At 37.7% G+C, this 16,880-nt stretch overlaps 1 protein-coding gene across 1 annotated transcript in view; it reads left to right on the forward strand.

The window, feature by feature from the left end:
* Positions 1-16,880, forward strand: part of SLC49A4 (solute carrier family 49 member 4) — a 70,113-nt gene that overhangs the window by 45,572 nt on the left and 7,661 nt on the right. Inside the window, exons 7-8 of the mRNA XM_066323081.1 lie at positions 3,367-3,494; positions 13,663-13,845. Of these exons, the coding sequence (XP_066179178.1) occupies positions 3,367-3,494; positions 13,663-13,845 (311 nt within the window). The remainder of the gene's footprint in view (positions 1-3,366; positions 3,495-13,662; positions 13,846-16,880) is intronic.

Consider the following 16,880-nt stretch of genomic DNA (forward strand, 5'->3'; position numbering starts at 1 on the left):
TAACTTGGGCAATGCACAGTTCATATGGGAGGGTTTGCATACAGAAAGGGAGGGAGGAGGTGATCTGTCACTTCTGATGGATGACTCTCCCTCCTAGGCCTATTCAGCATTTATCTGTGTAGGGCTGAATCAATGATGAGTTTGACTGTAATCTGTTGAAAGTTGTAATTAGGAAAATTAAGTAATGATTCTTGTCAAAGCTGACAAGTTGATATATTTCAGTGTCAGAACTGTGATTTGCCAAGCAAGCAGCTCTCTCCCTTAACCACCTCTCAAGAAGCTGTTAGTTTTGGGGTGTGCTTTTTTCCTTTTTTTTCTTCTGCTAATTTGTCAAAGCAAAATTGGTGCATCTTGGGAATTTGCTCCTTCCATTTTTGTCAATGCAGATTCAATAATTTAGAATTTTCAACAACCTGAGCCTTGCCCTAGAGCATTAGGTCCTGTACATCACAGTAGGTGTTAAATCATCTGTATTTAAAGTAATGCCCAGTTTGGAAATTTGTTTATCTATCTCATTTTCAAAGTGGTGCAAGTTTTCCTCAGCATTATACGTAAATCCTTCTAGTCTCCACCCACTGCTGTCCTGATAGCCATAAACTTATATGCTTAGCTAATGTGTTTGATGCATTTTTGTAATTGAAAAGCCTGGCCTATTTTGGGCAGCTGGTAGGTGCTGTACCCCTTGCTGGCAGCTTTCAAATGCTACTAGTTTGAAGAAAAGCAGTGTCAAAGAGCATCATTCATATAATTGCATGGGAACATAACTCTATTCCATTTTCTCAGGTTTTTTTTTATTTTTTCCCCTCACATTTGCCAAGGATCATAGATATTTCTGAGGTTTTGTCCTCTGCAGCTCAGTTTCAGTTCCTGCTTCTAGCCTGCAGTGTAGTCAAAATGCTGAAACTTTACAGCATGGTGATAATTTCCTTAGCAACAGACAGTGTTGTCAGCAGTGCAGGTTTGTGATTTTAACTGTAGGATACAGGCTAGGGCTGGATCTTCTGGGAGGTTGGAGATTGTTGCCAGCAGTAGGCTTAGAGGCCTATGTCTGGCAAAGTATACACCTTCTCTCCTGTTGTGCCTACTTTTTTAGCAGCTGCAGACAATCCTTTACGTGCTAGATGATGAAGAAGGATTTATAGAGAGCAAAGGTTTGAAATCAGGTACAGGGTCTGAGGAAAAAAGTAATTTCTCATATTTTTTGATTGAAGCAAGTATTATGAAGAGTAGACTAGATTTACAGTCTTTATTCTTCTGTAACCAGACAAGAAACAGAAGTCCTTCAATTACCAAGTTCAGGCTAGGTTATTATGTATTTTTTTTCCTATTATTTCTCTTGCTGGCTGAATCCAATAGCTGAATAAACATTACTTTGGGATACATTTGGCCCTTTTGGAGCTCTGTGATATCTGAGAGCTCTTTGGAGCACACTGCTACCCAAACTGGGATCCTTGTGTCAGGAAGAGTTGTAGCTGCTTGGTAAAGGTAGGTATTTTCTCCACTTAGCTGTCATGAATGGCTTAGATGCATATCAACCCCTCATCCCCACATATCTCTGATGGTGGGATAGATACTGAGGGTCCCCTAGAGATCACCCCCAGACCTGTTGTCTGTCAGTGTCGCTCCCACGAGGCTGATATTTCTCACATTGTTTCAGTAGACAGGATCTATGTCACTGCCCTTGCCTGTAAGGACAGAGATGTTGTCTGCCAGCAGGCAAAGTGGGAGTCTCTGTGGAATAAGCTGGAAGTTTATACTTTGAGATGCTTGTGCAAAGCGTTTAAAATTGCTGATTTTGACCCTAGTGATCCCAAAGAATAATTAAGGAAACTGGCAAACCAGTGAGGCAATCCTGACTCCTCGATTGGATGGTCAGAAAAAAACCCCACCAGTAGCAGCTGACCTCTGGCTATTGGAGATGAATGCATAAGCCACTTGAACACTGCAGTCATAAACTTCTCAGATTATATGCAGCATTGATCTCCCACTACTGCTTATTGAATTACTCACTGCTAAATTCAATGTGGAATTCAGGCATGGGGAGAATCAAAATAACAAGGAAAGTTGGTTTAGGGGAGCAGAGTGTGTTTAACTGCATTACTTTTACATCTCTTATGGTGTGTTTGGAAGTTTTCAAAATGTTAGTAGCATTTCCTCATTTATCAAGTAAGTTAGAAGGTATCTGCTTATAGAGTGATCTTTGTCAGGGCAGAGAAGGCAGTTAGCTGATTGACAGACACATTTCATCATGGACCCAAACTAGGTGGCTTATGCTGCCATTAGCCTAATCAAGGTAGGAGCCTGTGAGGGCAGAAGATACGCTTTAGAAATACATACCTGACCTCTCCATCCAAAATCACATCTCCTAAGCAGGAGATTATAGAAAATTGCTCATGAATAGATGACATTGCCTTTTCTAATATATCTTTCCCAGTACTTAGGTTGACATCCACTTTGAAAAGAGCAGTTGCACTGATAATTATGTCACACGAGCACTGCTCAAAAGCATTCTGTCTCCTAGAAAGAAAAAGAAAAAAAAAAAAAAAAAAAAAAAAAAAAAAAAAAAAAAAAAAAAAAAAAAAAGAAAAACAATTGTACCATCAGGTAGTATAAGGATCATAATTCCCTCTGTGGAAGAGGCAGACTGCCCAAGGACTTGTGGGGCTGTCCTCCCCCAGTCTGTCAGCAGGGTCTGTGTAGAAGAGGAGTAGCACCAGGCTTGTGCTTTCTGGAACTTTTCAACCCAAAACAGCCACTGGCAGAGTGATCCGCTGTGTAAAGAGTTCCTTCCTTGCCTAAGCCACCATGAGCTTCATCACCAATGCATCCAACAGATCAGAAGCTGTTCCTTGTCATCTTCAGCTAGGGATTCTTTGGAATTTTTTGGAGTTTTTCCATTTCCCACAGGAATGAATCTTGACACTTAACTATGTCTTGAATTAAATGCGGCAGCCTCCTCATATGCTAATGGAGCTCTGTGTCTGCCAAGGGAGACTGGCAAAGGCTGACAAAACAGTGATGGAAGTAGTGGTGAGATATTGTGTCCAACAAATGCAGAAGAGAAAGAAACAACTTTCCTCCAGTGTTTTCATTTGACGCCTTGAGAATTGCTTGAGAATTGTTCTGGTTTGGTTGTTACTTCGTGACAGCTAAAAAATCCATGGCTTTTCAGCTTGACAGCTAGAAATATCACCATTCTATAAAAATACCTTTTTTTCTATTTCTGAAAATGAGAAATGACTTTTAAATTGTTTTTATAGTCTCCAGAATGTTTAATGAGAATATACTGAATTAATTGTCAAGCATCACATTTAAATAATATGAAAATTGGCATTTCTACTGCTCTGATGTGTGCTCTTATTTTAGATTTGCAGATTTTATCAGGGGCATGCTGAAGTTCATACTGCTGCTGCTTTTATCTGGAGCAACATTAGCATCAACCTGGTTCACTCTCACCTGTCTAACTACTGTCACTCATCTGCCTCTAACCACAGGTATTGACATTGATTTTAATTCCTATTTTTGTAATTGATATTGCAGGCAAATATTTGCAGTCTTCACTATCTTATATAACCTGGTTTGGTATCTTTAGTAGTTTGACTAAGACAAAAAAATATTTAGAAAGTCTTTTGAACCTGAAATATCTTCACTGGCTTTGAATAACTTCATAAAAAGATAAAAAAACTTTAAAACCCCCAATGACAAGAACCTCAAATACACATTTAAATTTCATTTGGAGACAAAGTGCTTTTCTATTTTGAGTCCTTTGGAATAATCAAAATGAGAAATAAATCAAGAAAAATCAGACAAATGAGAGTAGTGTTGCCTGGAAGAAACAGTGACACATGTGGGGAATTTAGAGGTTTGGAACTTGCATTAGTTACTGGATACACATGGTGCATTTCAAACCAAGGTGACCCGTGGTGTTTTCAGCCATCTAAATCTGTCCCTGCACAGTACTGTCCTTTTTTTTTTTTTGCACCTGCATGCAGGTTCAGGGAACTCTTCCAGCCCAAAATTAACTCAGCCTGCACCTCAAAAAGACAGGAAAAAAAGCTGTTGGCAGAGTGGGGGAAGAGCTCAGGGGTCTAGTTGGGCTGCAGGAGAGCTGTACCATTAGTTAAAAGCTAGCACTGCTTAGTTCTTAAAAATCTGCCCTTCACCTTGTTATCTGCACCAAGGGACTGATCTACCTGTGATTCCAAGACCTTCAACAGAGTAGCAAATTACAGTAAAACCTAAGCCATCAAGATGTAAAAATATATTTATTTAGTAAAGAATTTTATAAATCCATTTTAAATAAAGTGCTGTCTTTGTTACAAGCAATTTGTGCATTCTAGGAGAAATGAAATATTTTTTTGCCCATTTTTAATAAAAGAGTTTGGTGGGGAGAGTAGTATATAGAGTAGTGTTTTACTCAAATTAAGTTCGAGTTTCAGTAAGTGTCCTTGGTGCACTGCAAATGTCACAACTATAAACTAAAGTGGGTACAGCAAATTGAAATACATGATCAATTCAGGAGCAACACCATCTGGATGGATAGGTCAAATTTGTGCTTTATCTTGAAATTTCAATGCTTTCAAAAATTCTTCTTAAATAAAACATAATGTAATCAATAAACAAATCAAATTTCATGATGGCTGTTGTCATACTAAATGACTACCACACTTTTCCATCAAATCTAAAATAAAGGCAATAAAGCTTTTTTTCTCATGCTTGCCTGCTTCATCACTACAAGCCTGCAGTAATGTAAATTTTTACAGTAACTCTATCCTCTGAATTGATGCAACAAGCCAAACACATAAATGACCCTTCAAGTCTATGCATAAGAATGAAGCAGAGATGTTTCAAGAAGGGAAAGTCATTACGTACTCGCCAGTGTTCCAAAACAAAACTGATGGAGCTCTCTCTGATTTTATTTTATTGGGTATTTTTTCTAAAGAATTTAGCATGCAGCATGCGTTCTATAAGAATTCTTATTTGTTTATAGAATGTAGGTGCATTGTGCTGCTTTTTTTGGAAAGGTCATCCACTGTCAGGACATAAAAGCAGGTAGGGTATTTGAAGATTATATAGTGTCCTAAACTGTCATCCCTTGATTCAAACACAGGGATTGAGTTGTACTTTCCATGCAATTCCCATTTCTCTTAAAATGGATGATTCCTTAGATTAAGTTGTAATTATATAGGAGAGTTTCCTGTCAGTGCTTTTCTTATATATATCCCTGTAAATACTGAACCCTATTCTTTAAAACACAAGCTTGTTTTGAATAGAAGTGCCAGGAATGTGGTGCGTTCCTCAAAAAAAAAAAAAAATAAAATATGAAATCTAAAGTATCAGAGTCTAATGTGCAGGCAGAAAATAAAATCTCTTCTTTCTTCTGTTAAAATGTCATAGATATTATGTGGGGGAAGGTTTGTATCAGGCTTTTCTCATTAAAGTTCTTATAAAATAGATGTAATGTGCCTGTTCAATTTAGTTCCTTGTACACAGAAAAGCAGTGCTATATCTTTATGAAATACGCTGTTATGGATGAAAACACACAAACTACTTAAGCTAATTTATAGGACTTCATGCTAGATTATTCCTCAATGTAATGATGCAACATGATGATGACCTCTGCATTCACAGTAATTGGGAGAAATGGTACATTTGAATTGATTTGGATGAACTTCTTTTTTTTTTTTCCCTTCTCCTTTTAATTAAAAGTTTGAGCTCTAGAGTGTATTGGAGTACAAATCCAGGAGGTCAATTGCAGGCTGTGGGCTGGCAGCTTTTGGAAGTGATTGGTGGTGGCTGGTGAAGGTGGAAGTCACTCTGCGTATCAGTGGACAAGTGTTGACAGGGGACTGCCAAGTTCTTGTTCTCTGTGTGTTATTCGTAGAGCTGTAAGATGTGCAAAACAAAAGCAGATATTGTGGGTCTTTTCCCTCATTCATGTTTTTGAAATTTTTTTGGTTTATTTCTTTATTTTTTTCTTCCAGTGTTTGTTTTTTTTTTTTCCTCATTCTTTTATTTTTTTTATTTTTCTTTTTTCCCAGAAAAGGTCCATAAAATACTTTGTATTCCAGAGCCACTTTGGACACCTGCTTGCAAAGCAGGGCTTGGTGTGCTATTGAAGGCAGGTTTTGATGTTGCCAGAAGGTTCATGGGCTCCTCCACTTCTTCCTGCCCTGTGGCAAAGAGCAAAAGTGTTTGGCTTGGCAGTGCTCCAGAGCCAGTGATGGATCTCAGTCCACACTTTCAGCCTTATTCAAGTGATGAGGCAGAGCAAGCAGGGTTCAAAACTGACATGGAAACTTGTGGGGGTGTACATTTGATCTTCCAAAGAGGTTTTCCCTTCCAACCGTGTAGCTCCCATTTTGGGAGGGACTTCCCCCTCCTCTCTTGGCCTGTCTCCAGTGTTGTTCTCTTGAACAAGTCAGGCTTTGCCCTACAAAGCCACAGGTGTTGCCATCTTCAGTGATACCTGGGAACTGCTGAAATAGCCACATGATCTGAAGGATTGCTGGGACAGTTAAAAGGCAGCTCTTCCATAGGACAGGATGGTCATTTTGGGGAGGAGACAAGAGGCCTTATGGGGGCCTTTATCCTGGCCCAGGTGTTAAGGCAGGTTTCACCACAGAGATGAAGGCTGGCTAGGTGACATCATCATCAGCTGCTGGATCTCACTGGGCATCTGCTTGATCCATGAATTAAGTTTGTATCTGTAGGCAGACCTTGATTGGGATTTCCCCAGGTCCAAAACCAGTCTTTTCCTTTGGCATGTGGATATTGGGGGACAAAAGCTCATCTCCCTCTTCTGAAAACACTCCACCTGTCTCCCACCTGGGCTCAGAGGAAGCAGTAGGTGGATGTGTTTTTATGGAAGCGTGAAAAACATGAGAGAGTTTGGCCAATTATTCACCCTAACAGACAAGGAAAAAAAATCTCTCAGTTTTTTTTTTTTTGTTTGTTTGTTTGTTTTTTTTAAAATACTAGCAAACCAAACCCCTATTTGAATTGGTGTTCTTTGCAGCAGCTTTATTAATGTCTGGTTTAAATACTAGGGGAGGGAAGGTATTTGGAAAAAATGGTCACAGCAAAATATATTTTCCTCACCTTGTTTGTATAATATTCTCCTAATTCCTTTTAAATAGGCACAACATCATTTAAATATATTTCCTACAAAATATAATTACTTAGAATGGAGACCTTTAATGCAGATATTAAAAATCAATGACTGCATTTGTAGTTTTAAATTATACTGTTTAACATTGTTTGTGTTGAGTAATGCCTGCATTGCTTTGTATTTGCATAATATACTCCATTTTTCCTCCTCCCCTGGTGGAAGACAAGTTTTGTGTCATTTGCTGACTTCTTAATGTAATTCTAAAAGACTTTGTACAATGTGTATTCAGAAGTTGTATATATGAACTATAACAGCCAGTGTGGGTAAAGGAGAAAGCAAGGCAATAATGATACAGTGCCAGCCACTGTATCATCTGTCTAAAACACCTCTCATCCACTAATCACAGCTCTCCAAAAACCTTGATTCTGGAATTGGTTTATATTTTAAACAAGCCTGAATTTTTACTTTAAGAAATTTTAATTTTAATGTATATTATTTGCATTTCAGTTTCAAAGATAATTTTATGTACACATCGAGCATTAAAATAGTTTTCTCCATTGAATTCCCAGTGCAGCTGCTGATCTGTTTCTCTTTGCCAAGTTCATTGTTAGTTTGCTTTGTACTGAACTTCATTATGTGAATTTATGTACAATGGGATACTTCGACCCAAAATAATTGCGTAAGGCATTGTATTGCCAGTTTCAGCACCTTGCCACTTTGTATTGCTGGTAGGATCTCTGGATACAAATACTAGCATTTTCCAGAAATTGATATGCAACACTAGCTGCTCACAGCTCTGATTGAATGTTTTCAGTGTAGCATATCAAGAATATTCTAATATTTATGAGCACATTCAGCAGAAGTTTGCTTTACAAAATCTTTCCGTGTGCTGCATGGCAGACACTGAATACAGTGGCAACCTAGTAAGTTGATGACTATATTTAGGTTAAGCAGCCCACACTTTTGTTTTCAGGTTCAACAAATTGAACATTATAAACACATCTGTCTCTCTGTCCTCATCTACAAAGCACAGAAAAATAGAGGTGTTAATAATATAATACTGATTGGTTTATTATTTCAGTTTGATTTCTTTACTGTAAACAAGATGTGCTTGGTAAATGTGAGGCAGAGGATAAAATAGTGGCCTGAAAACATTAACCTGCTTAGGGCTGTGGGCAAATCATTACCCTGATTCCTGCTGTGCTTTTCCCTCATAAGGTGGGAATAATGACCTTTGTTTTGCTGACAGCTTCTTTAACTTCACAGATAGAAGAGTGCCTAAAGACGAACTAATTTAGGGGGTTATTTTCTTTTAAAAAACAGTGTTCACAATATACAGTGCCTGAAATTTGGGAAGAACATTTCAGGGATGAGTATCTATGAATCTGGGCACTTTAAATATCCATTGATAGCAAGCCTCAAATATTATGTAATTTCTAGCCCTCTCCTCATTAATTTCTTGAGGCTTTGTCAGTAATTCTTAGTTCTCCAAACTGAATGCTCTGCTTTCAAAAAAAGTTCCACTTGCTTTTCTCGTGAGAAGAATGTAGAACAAATCAAATTTGATCAGATCTTTGGTTACTTTCAAAACTGTGTCATGAGATAGCAATTTGATCAGTGCGTGCTGGAATGGAAATCCAGGCAATGAAACATTGATATTATAAATGTGCACTACAGAGACATTTTCTTCTACTGTGTTGTTTCATTCCCGTAAGTGAATTACAGTAAAATTTACTGTCTTACCTTAAAGGAGTCACATTTCTCATGGAAAAATTCAGGGTTACTTCTTCCATGAATTTTCTTACCGTGGCCAGTAGCAAGAGTTAGATTATAGGGAGGTTTCATTCTACTTTAATGGACTTTAGATTTTGGCAGGAACTAACTTGAATTGTTCAAATTGGTCATGGGGATACTGAAGCACTAAAGTCAACAAAGCCTGCATCCACATGAGGCATTATCCTTTCACTTTGATGTTTGGAATAGAGTTATAATGGGCAATAACAAAGTGCCCTAAATCTCCATAGGTTTTGCTTTAAATTGTTGCTGCTCCCAGGAGAATATATTCCATTGTATTTACTCTCCTGTTTATCTGTGTAAAATTTGTGTGAGTTTTGGCTGAGTGTGTCTCAGAAGAGAACTGTTACAAAATGCACAGAGTTCAGGAGATTCTGGCGGAGGAGTTTGGAAGGAGATACTGTACCACTTGCTTGCACTTGATACAGCATTTCCTGTGTAAATCTATCTGAGAAATATTAATTTTTTAAAAGAAATAGTAATATTTCATTTTCTTTGTTAAAAATCAGCCAAGATACATGTGATAAGAACTACTCCCGTCAGTTGGGGTCCTTCCATCAATTTCATTTGGGTTTGGATTGGGCACTGTAGTTACACATTTAGTGATTGTATAATTTAAGAGTAAATTGCTAAACATGTTGCAGAGTGTCCTGGAAAATTCTGGGAAATATTTATATGTCAGAGATAGTTGAGTCTCCTTCTGCTGCATAGCAAACTCATCTGAGGACACCAAGTGAAGGTTGTCATTTAAATCACTTCACCATTTGAATTCTTAACTTCCTAACTTCTGCTCCCCCGCCTTCCTTTTTTTTTCTTTTTTTTTTTTTTTTTTTTTTTTTTTTTTTTTTGGTAGAAAGCTTTTGTCCCAGCTTGTGGCCAGGAGAAGAGAAAGGATTTTTCTGGGATATGGCATGTATTTGTCATCCAGTAGCTGAAGGCCTGCAGGAGATAAGCCAGTCAGGAACCTTCCTTCTTGCCACTTCTCCTCTTTCTGCTAAGCCACTGTATTGCCATCAGTCCCAAGTCATGTAACTGGTAACATCTCTAGTGCTATTATCAAGGCACATTTTATTCCTTGCTTCCTTCCTGGCCAGCAGAATGAGTGCTGAGGGAATAGCAAGGGTTACCTCATACCTCAAGCATGAACATGACATGATGAGCCATGGCTTGAGCCTCCTGCTGCAGCAGCTCCTGGCCAGTTCTCTGAAACAGCTGTGCTTTGGATGGGTGTTTTTTGCCTTTGCTGATCTTTTTGCAGTGGTCAACCTGAGAAATAGCTGCTTAATGCACACAAACATCTTTTAAACTCTTTCAATTAATATCATATTTTAAGAAACCTAGCCCAGTTCCATTGCTGATGTTCATAGCTGCCATTGTCTTGGATACACAACTTTGCACATAACTTCATAGGCAATTAATTAATTCCTTTTCCTAAGAAAAAGTGATTTTTTTAATACTAGTAGCATGACACACTTCTCCAGTGTTTGCCTATCCAAGTTAGTTGTTATTCTTTAGGACATAATGTTAGCTTCTTGGTGAATCATCTCTCTTTTTTTTTTCTTTTTGTCAGTGCTTTCAGATCCTTATATTCATTTCCAATGACTGTCATTAAGATTGTCTTAATTGAAAGAACATTTGCTGTAACTTCAGCAGCTGTTCTTCTGCAGTATAAAATCATGGTAATTGTTTGTGTTAGTTCAGCACAAGGTCTCTGTGATGGAAAGCAAATGGTCCCTGTTAATAGGTGGTATCTGCCTGCTATCCTGTCACCCACAAGCTGGAATATGAGATAGGCTATTTAGTGTGTGAAATGAAAAACAAAAACCACTTCTGAACTCTGATTTTACTTGTTTCTGTGACTTACTTTTCTAAAGCTGCATATCTTATCTTTGAGTTCCTGTCTAGTTGGCTGGTTGGATTTGTGACTCAGTTGCCAAGTCACTGGAATAAGCTTATTTGTTTAGCACTTAGGATAACCCTGGGTGATTTACAGATGCATGAAGTAAAAAGCAATTTCCCATCACTACAATATGTACCATTTAAAGATGGCTTTCAGATGTGCACATCTCCCTCATTTCAGAGCTGCTTTTTGTGGTTTCCCAGTTAAAAGCTATAACTTCCATTATAACTTAGAACTTAAATTGCCATCTACTGGATGCTGTATTCTCTCTGTCCTTTTGCTGTGCCATTTCTGTTTAATAATTCCAAAGATGTGTGTACCTGTACCTCTGCACAGACCTTGTTTTATCAGTACTGCCTGTGATCTCAGCTGAGGTGCTGTCACTGGTATTCAGCTGGCAGGTCTTGGTGTGCTCACATAGGACAGGCAATTCTTTGGGGCAGCCAAAGGGTGATGCTAAAGCTGCTTTGCTCCTCTCAGTGTGGAAGTGTGAGGTGCCAGTGGGTGTGTTTGTGTCAGAATCGTGACAAGGAAATGTGAGGGTATTGTTTCTAAGGTAGAGTTACTGCTGCCCTTGTTCATTTGTGATCTGGTCATTTTAATACCTTTTAGTGAGTGGTGAGCAATGATGTAATTCAACTGGCATATTTTAAACTAGCAAATCTAGTTTGAAGGCTTCTGCTCATTTTATGGAAACCTTGGCACCTACTGTATTAAACAAAATCTGAAGTTTTTAAATGGCTGCTAATTTCTGCCTTCATCTCAGTGACTAAGTCTCTGGAAATTTTATGTCTAGACATTGTCTCTGTTCAGAGGCATGATTTCCCTTTCCTGGCTGTTGCTCCTCATGGAAGATGTTTCAGCCCTCTTGCAGAGGTGCTGCTTCTCCCATTCTGTTCACTGCTCCACTTTCGGTGGTGCTGTTGTGTCTTTCAGCAGCTTCTCAACTCTTGCCACTGTTTGAGTTCTGATACAGAATTACAGCTGGGTGCCACCTTCTTTTCTTTGGAGGCGGTTCTGAGAACGTTCTCTAGAAGTTATACATCTATCTGTAGACATCTTCAGCTGAGTGTAGTAAAGGGCAAATGTTCATTTCTCTTCAGAGATTCTTCTATTTCATTTATGTGTTGGTGTCTCAGGCCAATACAAAAATTTCAGACCACTGAGTGTGATTGGATATTCTGGCTGCACCCGAGAGCAGTTAGAGAGAGTTAGAGCAATATACAGCAGGGTTTGAAGTAAATGGGAGTTCAAAGAGTGGCTCATGAAACTTTAAATACTGGTGAAGACTTGAAGCAAAAATCTATGGATCTTTTAACTAGGGAATCAGGTCTTCAGTGTTAGCCAGAGGAGCGCATTAGGAAGACCATCCTAATACTGTATGGGTTTTTTTTCTTTCCTCTCTGACAACTCCTGGACATATCTTGCATCAATTTCTTTGATTTATTCTGCAGTTTATGACAGGAGAATTCAAGAGTAGGAAAAGCTACCATGGTTTTTTTGAGGGGGTTGATTTTGTTTGTTTTTGTGATTGTTTGTTTTTCTTAACAGCTCAGACTACTGTGGTATATTCAAAAAAGCAGGGCCAGCTCTCCCTCCTTTTTCCCGTCCAGACAATTCCTCTGTTGCCTTTATTTCTTTTCCATGATTTTTTGTATTTTAAAAAGCTGATTTTTATTTTTTTAAGCTGAACATTTCCTGCTTCTTAAGTTTCTCAGCTGAAAGCTTGAGCAGGGTTTAACAATAGATGAAGCAGAGCTGTTTCCATTCTCTGCCGTCTAAAATGAAAGAGTGGAAATTAAATTGAAATGTGTACACATATATATATTTATATGAAAAAATCTTCTAAGAATTTGTATCGTATAATCTTTCCACTGCAGCAAAAAGACACTATAAATAATTCACCTGTGACTTCATAACACTTTTGTATCTGAAATTTTTTTCTTTGGTTTTTCTTAGTATTTTGGTGGGAACCTCAGAAATTATTCCAGAGTTTTCTGGTTATTTAAAGGCTTCGGTTTAATTACCTTCTTCTTTTTACTTGGTCAGTAAACTCAGGTTATTGAGGTTGTCCAGAAATAGCTATAATACGTTTATTAAATCATAATATAAGTGTATAATACTTCTGTATTAAGTAATGTGAAGTATTTGGCAGAAACTGTAGAACAAAAGAGCTGAGGCTCCTGAAGAAATGTCACATTCTTCTGTTGGTTTGTCCAAGAAAAACAATTTGTTGTACAGCAGCAAATAATCTGCATTATCAAATCTGTCCTGTTCTGTCAGGAGCTGGGTGCCCTTCATTTCCTTTTGAAGCCAGAAGGGATTCAACATGTTGCAGCTCAGGCTGTGCTGAATACTAATGTTTTGATAGCTGGAAGATCATTACTATTTATTTGTAAAATGGAAGCAAAATTAGTTTTGACCTTTAGAGCTAAGTCAAAAGGTTAATCCTTGTCCATTTCCAATTTGGTGCATTAATTGCTCCCTGTCCTAATTGTGCGTAGGACAATATTTTCTGTTTGTTTCAGAGGTAAGTCAAACTGTAGGTGATGCTTTGCATTCGTAATTTTGTTGTTTGTTTTATTTACAAGTGAAGTCCAAATCACTGAATGTATCTTTATGGATTCTGTTTAAATAAATAGATAAATAAATCACTCAGTATTTCTGGGGTTTTTCACAAATCAATGCATTCATTCTTCCTAAAGCTAGTGGGATGCGATGTTCTTTTTGATACACAGAGGATAAAAATAAGATTATGCATTTTTTGGTTATTCAGATATTAGTATTCTTGGCAGCTCTGAATATGGGAAAAAACCCACCAACATGAAATTAATAACTATATTTGTTTCTGTCCTAGCTACACTGTACACATCCTGCATTTTGCTGGGTATATTCCTCAACAGCAGCATACCAATATTCTTTGAGCTCTTTGTGGAGACAGTCTACCCTGTTCCAGAAGGAATAAGCTGTGGAGTTGTCACCTTTTTGAGTAATGTGTTCATGGGAGTCCTTTTGTTTTTCCTCACATTTTACCATACAGGTAAGAAATGTAAGCCACTTGAAAAATTTAATTCTCCTTAAGGACATACCTTTGTCAGTAAAAGGAAGGATTTGCACATACAATTTCTGTTAATAACCAAGTCTTTGAATCCAAGCAAGGGCAGCAAGGAAGGAGAATTTTAATTATTCTTTTCTATATGCGTGCTTATAAAAATGAAATTACTTAGATGCAAGATAATTCTACTTGAATTTGCTGTAGCCAGAAACCACCAAGGTACACACTATCATCATATTTCATCAAGGCCTGGGTAACATGACCATTAATAATGTTTGTACCTCTGGGTGTTCAGAACCACAGTAAAGCTCCCCCAGTCTCATGCTCTTGGGTAGAACTGTATTGCCCAGGAGGGGCAGAGCAGAAATGCCCCAGTTAAAGCCAGCTCAGTTCAGTGGGTCAGAGGTGCCACTGCTCAGAGACACAACAGGCATTCCTTTGGGTAATCCCGTGGCCTAGTCCAGCTCAACAGGAATCCACGTGGTGTTTTTGTCATTTTCTTCAGACTTTCTTGTCTCTCAAGTATTATTTGCTTCCACTTAACTCATAATCATAACTTACAACCTGTTGTTTCGTAGACTATAACACATATTATTACTCTAGGCTGTAAAATAAGAACCCAGCTTGCTTTCAAAGGGAAGTGGTCTTTATTAATGATTTTCAGAGATGCAGATTTTTTTTTCCTTTGTATTTTGTCATTGTAAGCATTTGTTTTATGGTGTAATATTTGTAAATCATTAGAAAATGTGAACTTTTATGTATTATTACTTCTTAAGATGTTGTATTTTGTAACTAAGAGGAGAGTAACAAATTTCAGATTGAATTCTGCTAGAAATTATCAAGGTTTCAACCTGGGGCAAACAAGATGACAGTCTTGTTCCAAACTGTGGTCTGTGAAACAAATGGAGAAAAATTATTTAATTTTTTTAATACTGATGCTGAACCGTATCCTTGTAACATCTGAATTCCATCTGGGCTAGCCCTGAGTGGTGTGAGAGCTAGTCTTTACATTTTAAAGTATATTTTTGCCATTAATTGGTGTGAACTCTTTTCGCACATACTATTGTTTTTGACATCTGTACCTGAGCTGGGAAGATGACACAGAATATTCTGAGAATTTTTTCAGTGTTTGGCATTACATAATAAATGAGGATGGGGATATAGTGTCTCACTTCTGATGAAAGAATTACAATGAAGTGGACTCATTCCCCCATAAATAGGGTATTTGGGACCATTTTTTGTCTCTCATATTTCTTTCCCTATGAGATACCAGTAAATGCAGGTTAGGATAAACCTGAAATTGGTATACCCATACACTAAAAATATTTTCCCTATTTCTTCAAAAGGAAAGAAAATAAAGTAATTTGTGCTTAGGAAAATCCATTCTTTAATAGAAAGTATGAGAGGGTGTGTGGTCACTGGAGGGGATGAGTGCCAGGAGTGCTATTGGCTCCTCTGATTGAAAAAATCCGTTAGAAGGTAGATAATGATCTTAATCATTTGCTTTCATTTGATTCAAATACATCCTCTAATGGTGTTTAAGAAGCTTACAGATGAATCAGAACTCAGTCAAATTCATCTTGTTCCCTTGGTTTTTCCTTTTAGACCAAAGAATCTTTCAGTAGTTTTCATTCCAATTTCTCTTTTTCTCCCTCTACTGATATTGCAAATGCGGTGAAGGACCCAAACCCTGGAAGCTTTCCAGTGCACTGAAGATTTTGGTTCAGCTAGCAGAGTGGGGATGTAAACCTTCCTAAAGCTCAGCCTTGCTGCAAGTGCTGTGCCCCAAAGGTGCAGCCTCTGGATGAGTTTTCCTTTGCTTTTCTGCAGGGAAAAAACAAAAGGGAGCTGACCTTTGGCCTCACGTGATTGATGCGTTCCCTGCATCACCAGTGCTGTCAGATTCTGGCTCACAAAAGACATGAAGGATTCCCAAGTTAAATTTTGTCTTTTGGGATATTTGAGTTAAAGTCTGTTTAATCCAATTAAAGAGGAATATTTTAAGGAAAATAATAGCAAAACATTTGCCTGTTGACTTCTGGCATCACATAACAGTCTTCTCCAAGCCTAGGAAAATTTTACTATGGTGCTAGTAATATTACTGCCTAAGCAAATCCATTTTTAGTGGATCACAGAGTGTTGTTGAAAGTCACAGGTTTTGGAAGGTTAATTATTCAGGCTTTCTGACTGTTTTTCTTCCCATTGTTTAAAATAAATCATGCTTTTTCTTTCAGCAATGTAAATTACAGATTTAAGAAAGTAGCAGTGATGAAGCCTTGATATTGATTAACTCAGACCTGGAGGGAGAGTTTAGATTCTGTAAAATTAGATAAATAAGATTAATAATAATAATAATAATAATAGTAATAATGGGAAATTAAAAAATAAATAAAAGACTATGCAGTGAAATGAATGTTTCTTTAGTACATCAACACATTAAAAAAACCCCAAACTGTGTTGTACTTGTTTGAAAAAAAGCATGCAGCAAACTGCTAATTATTAGTCAAGAATCAGATTATAGGATTTCTTGAGTACAGAACACAGGCTTTTAAGAGCAGGATGTTATGTTGAACAGCTGAAAAGAGGCTTCTGAGGACCTGTTTTTGGAATGACTTTTAAATTGAATTGATCATAGTGTGCACAAGTTTCTTCTGAGGAATTGGTTTTCCCTCCTTATACAGTGTAGCAGGTTTGATTCAAAATCAGACCCAGTTTCTTCCTATGCTTTTAATTTTAGTTCCCAATCCATAGAAATCAAGGGACTAATGAGCAGAGTCTTTGGAAGTGGTTTATTCTCCATTAGCAATGATAGATTTTATTTTTTCCCCATTCTCTTCATTGGCAGGTTGAATAAGGAGGATTTACATTAGCTGGAGGAATTGGTTATAAGTATCTATAACTTAAGGTGTCTATGGAGGATGCTCACAGACCACGTTAACCATCCATCGATCAGGAGCTGTCAGCATTTTGTCAGAACACAGCAATTTCTTTCAAACCTGCCATCAGTCCAGGTTTTGGTA

The sequence above is a fragment of the Sylvia atricapilla genome, chromosome 7 (assembly GCF_009819655.1).
Source record: "Sylvia atricapilla isolate bSylAtr1 chromosome 7, bSylAtr1.pri, whole genome shotgun sequence".
In the NCBI taxonomy this organism is placed as follows: Eukaryota; Metazoa; Chordata; class Aves; order Passeriformes; family Sylviidae; genus Sylvia; species Sylvia atricapilla.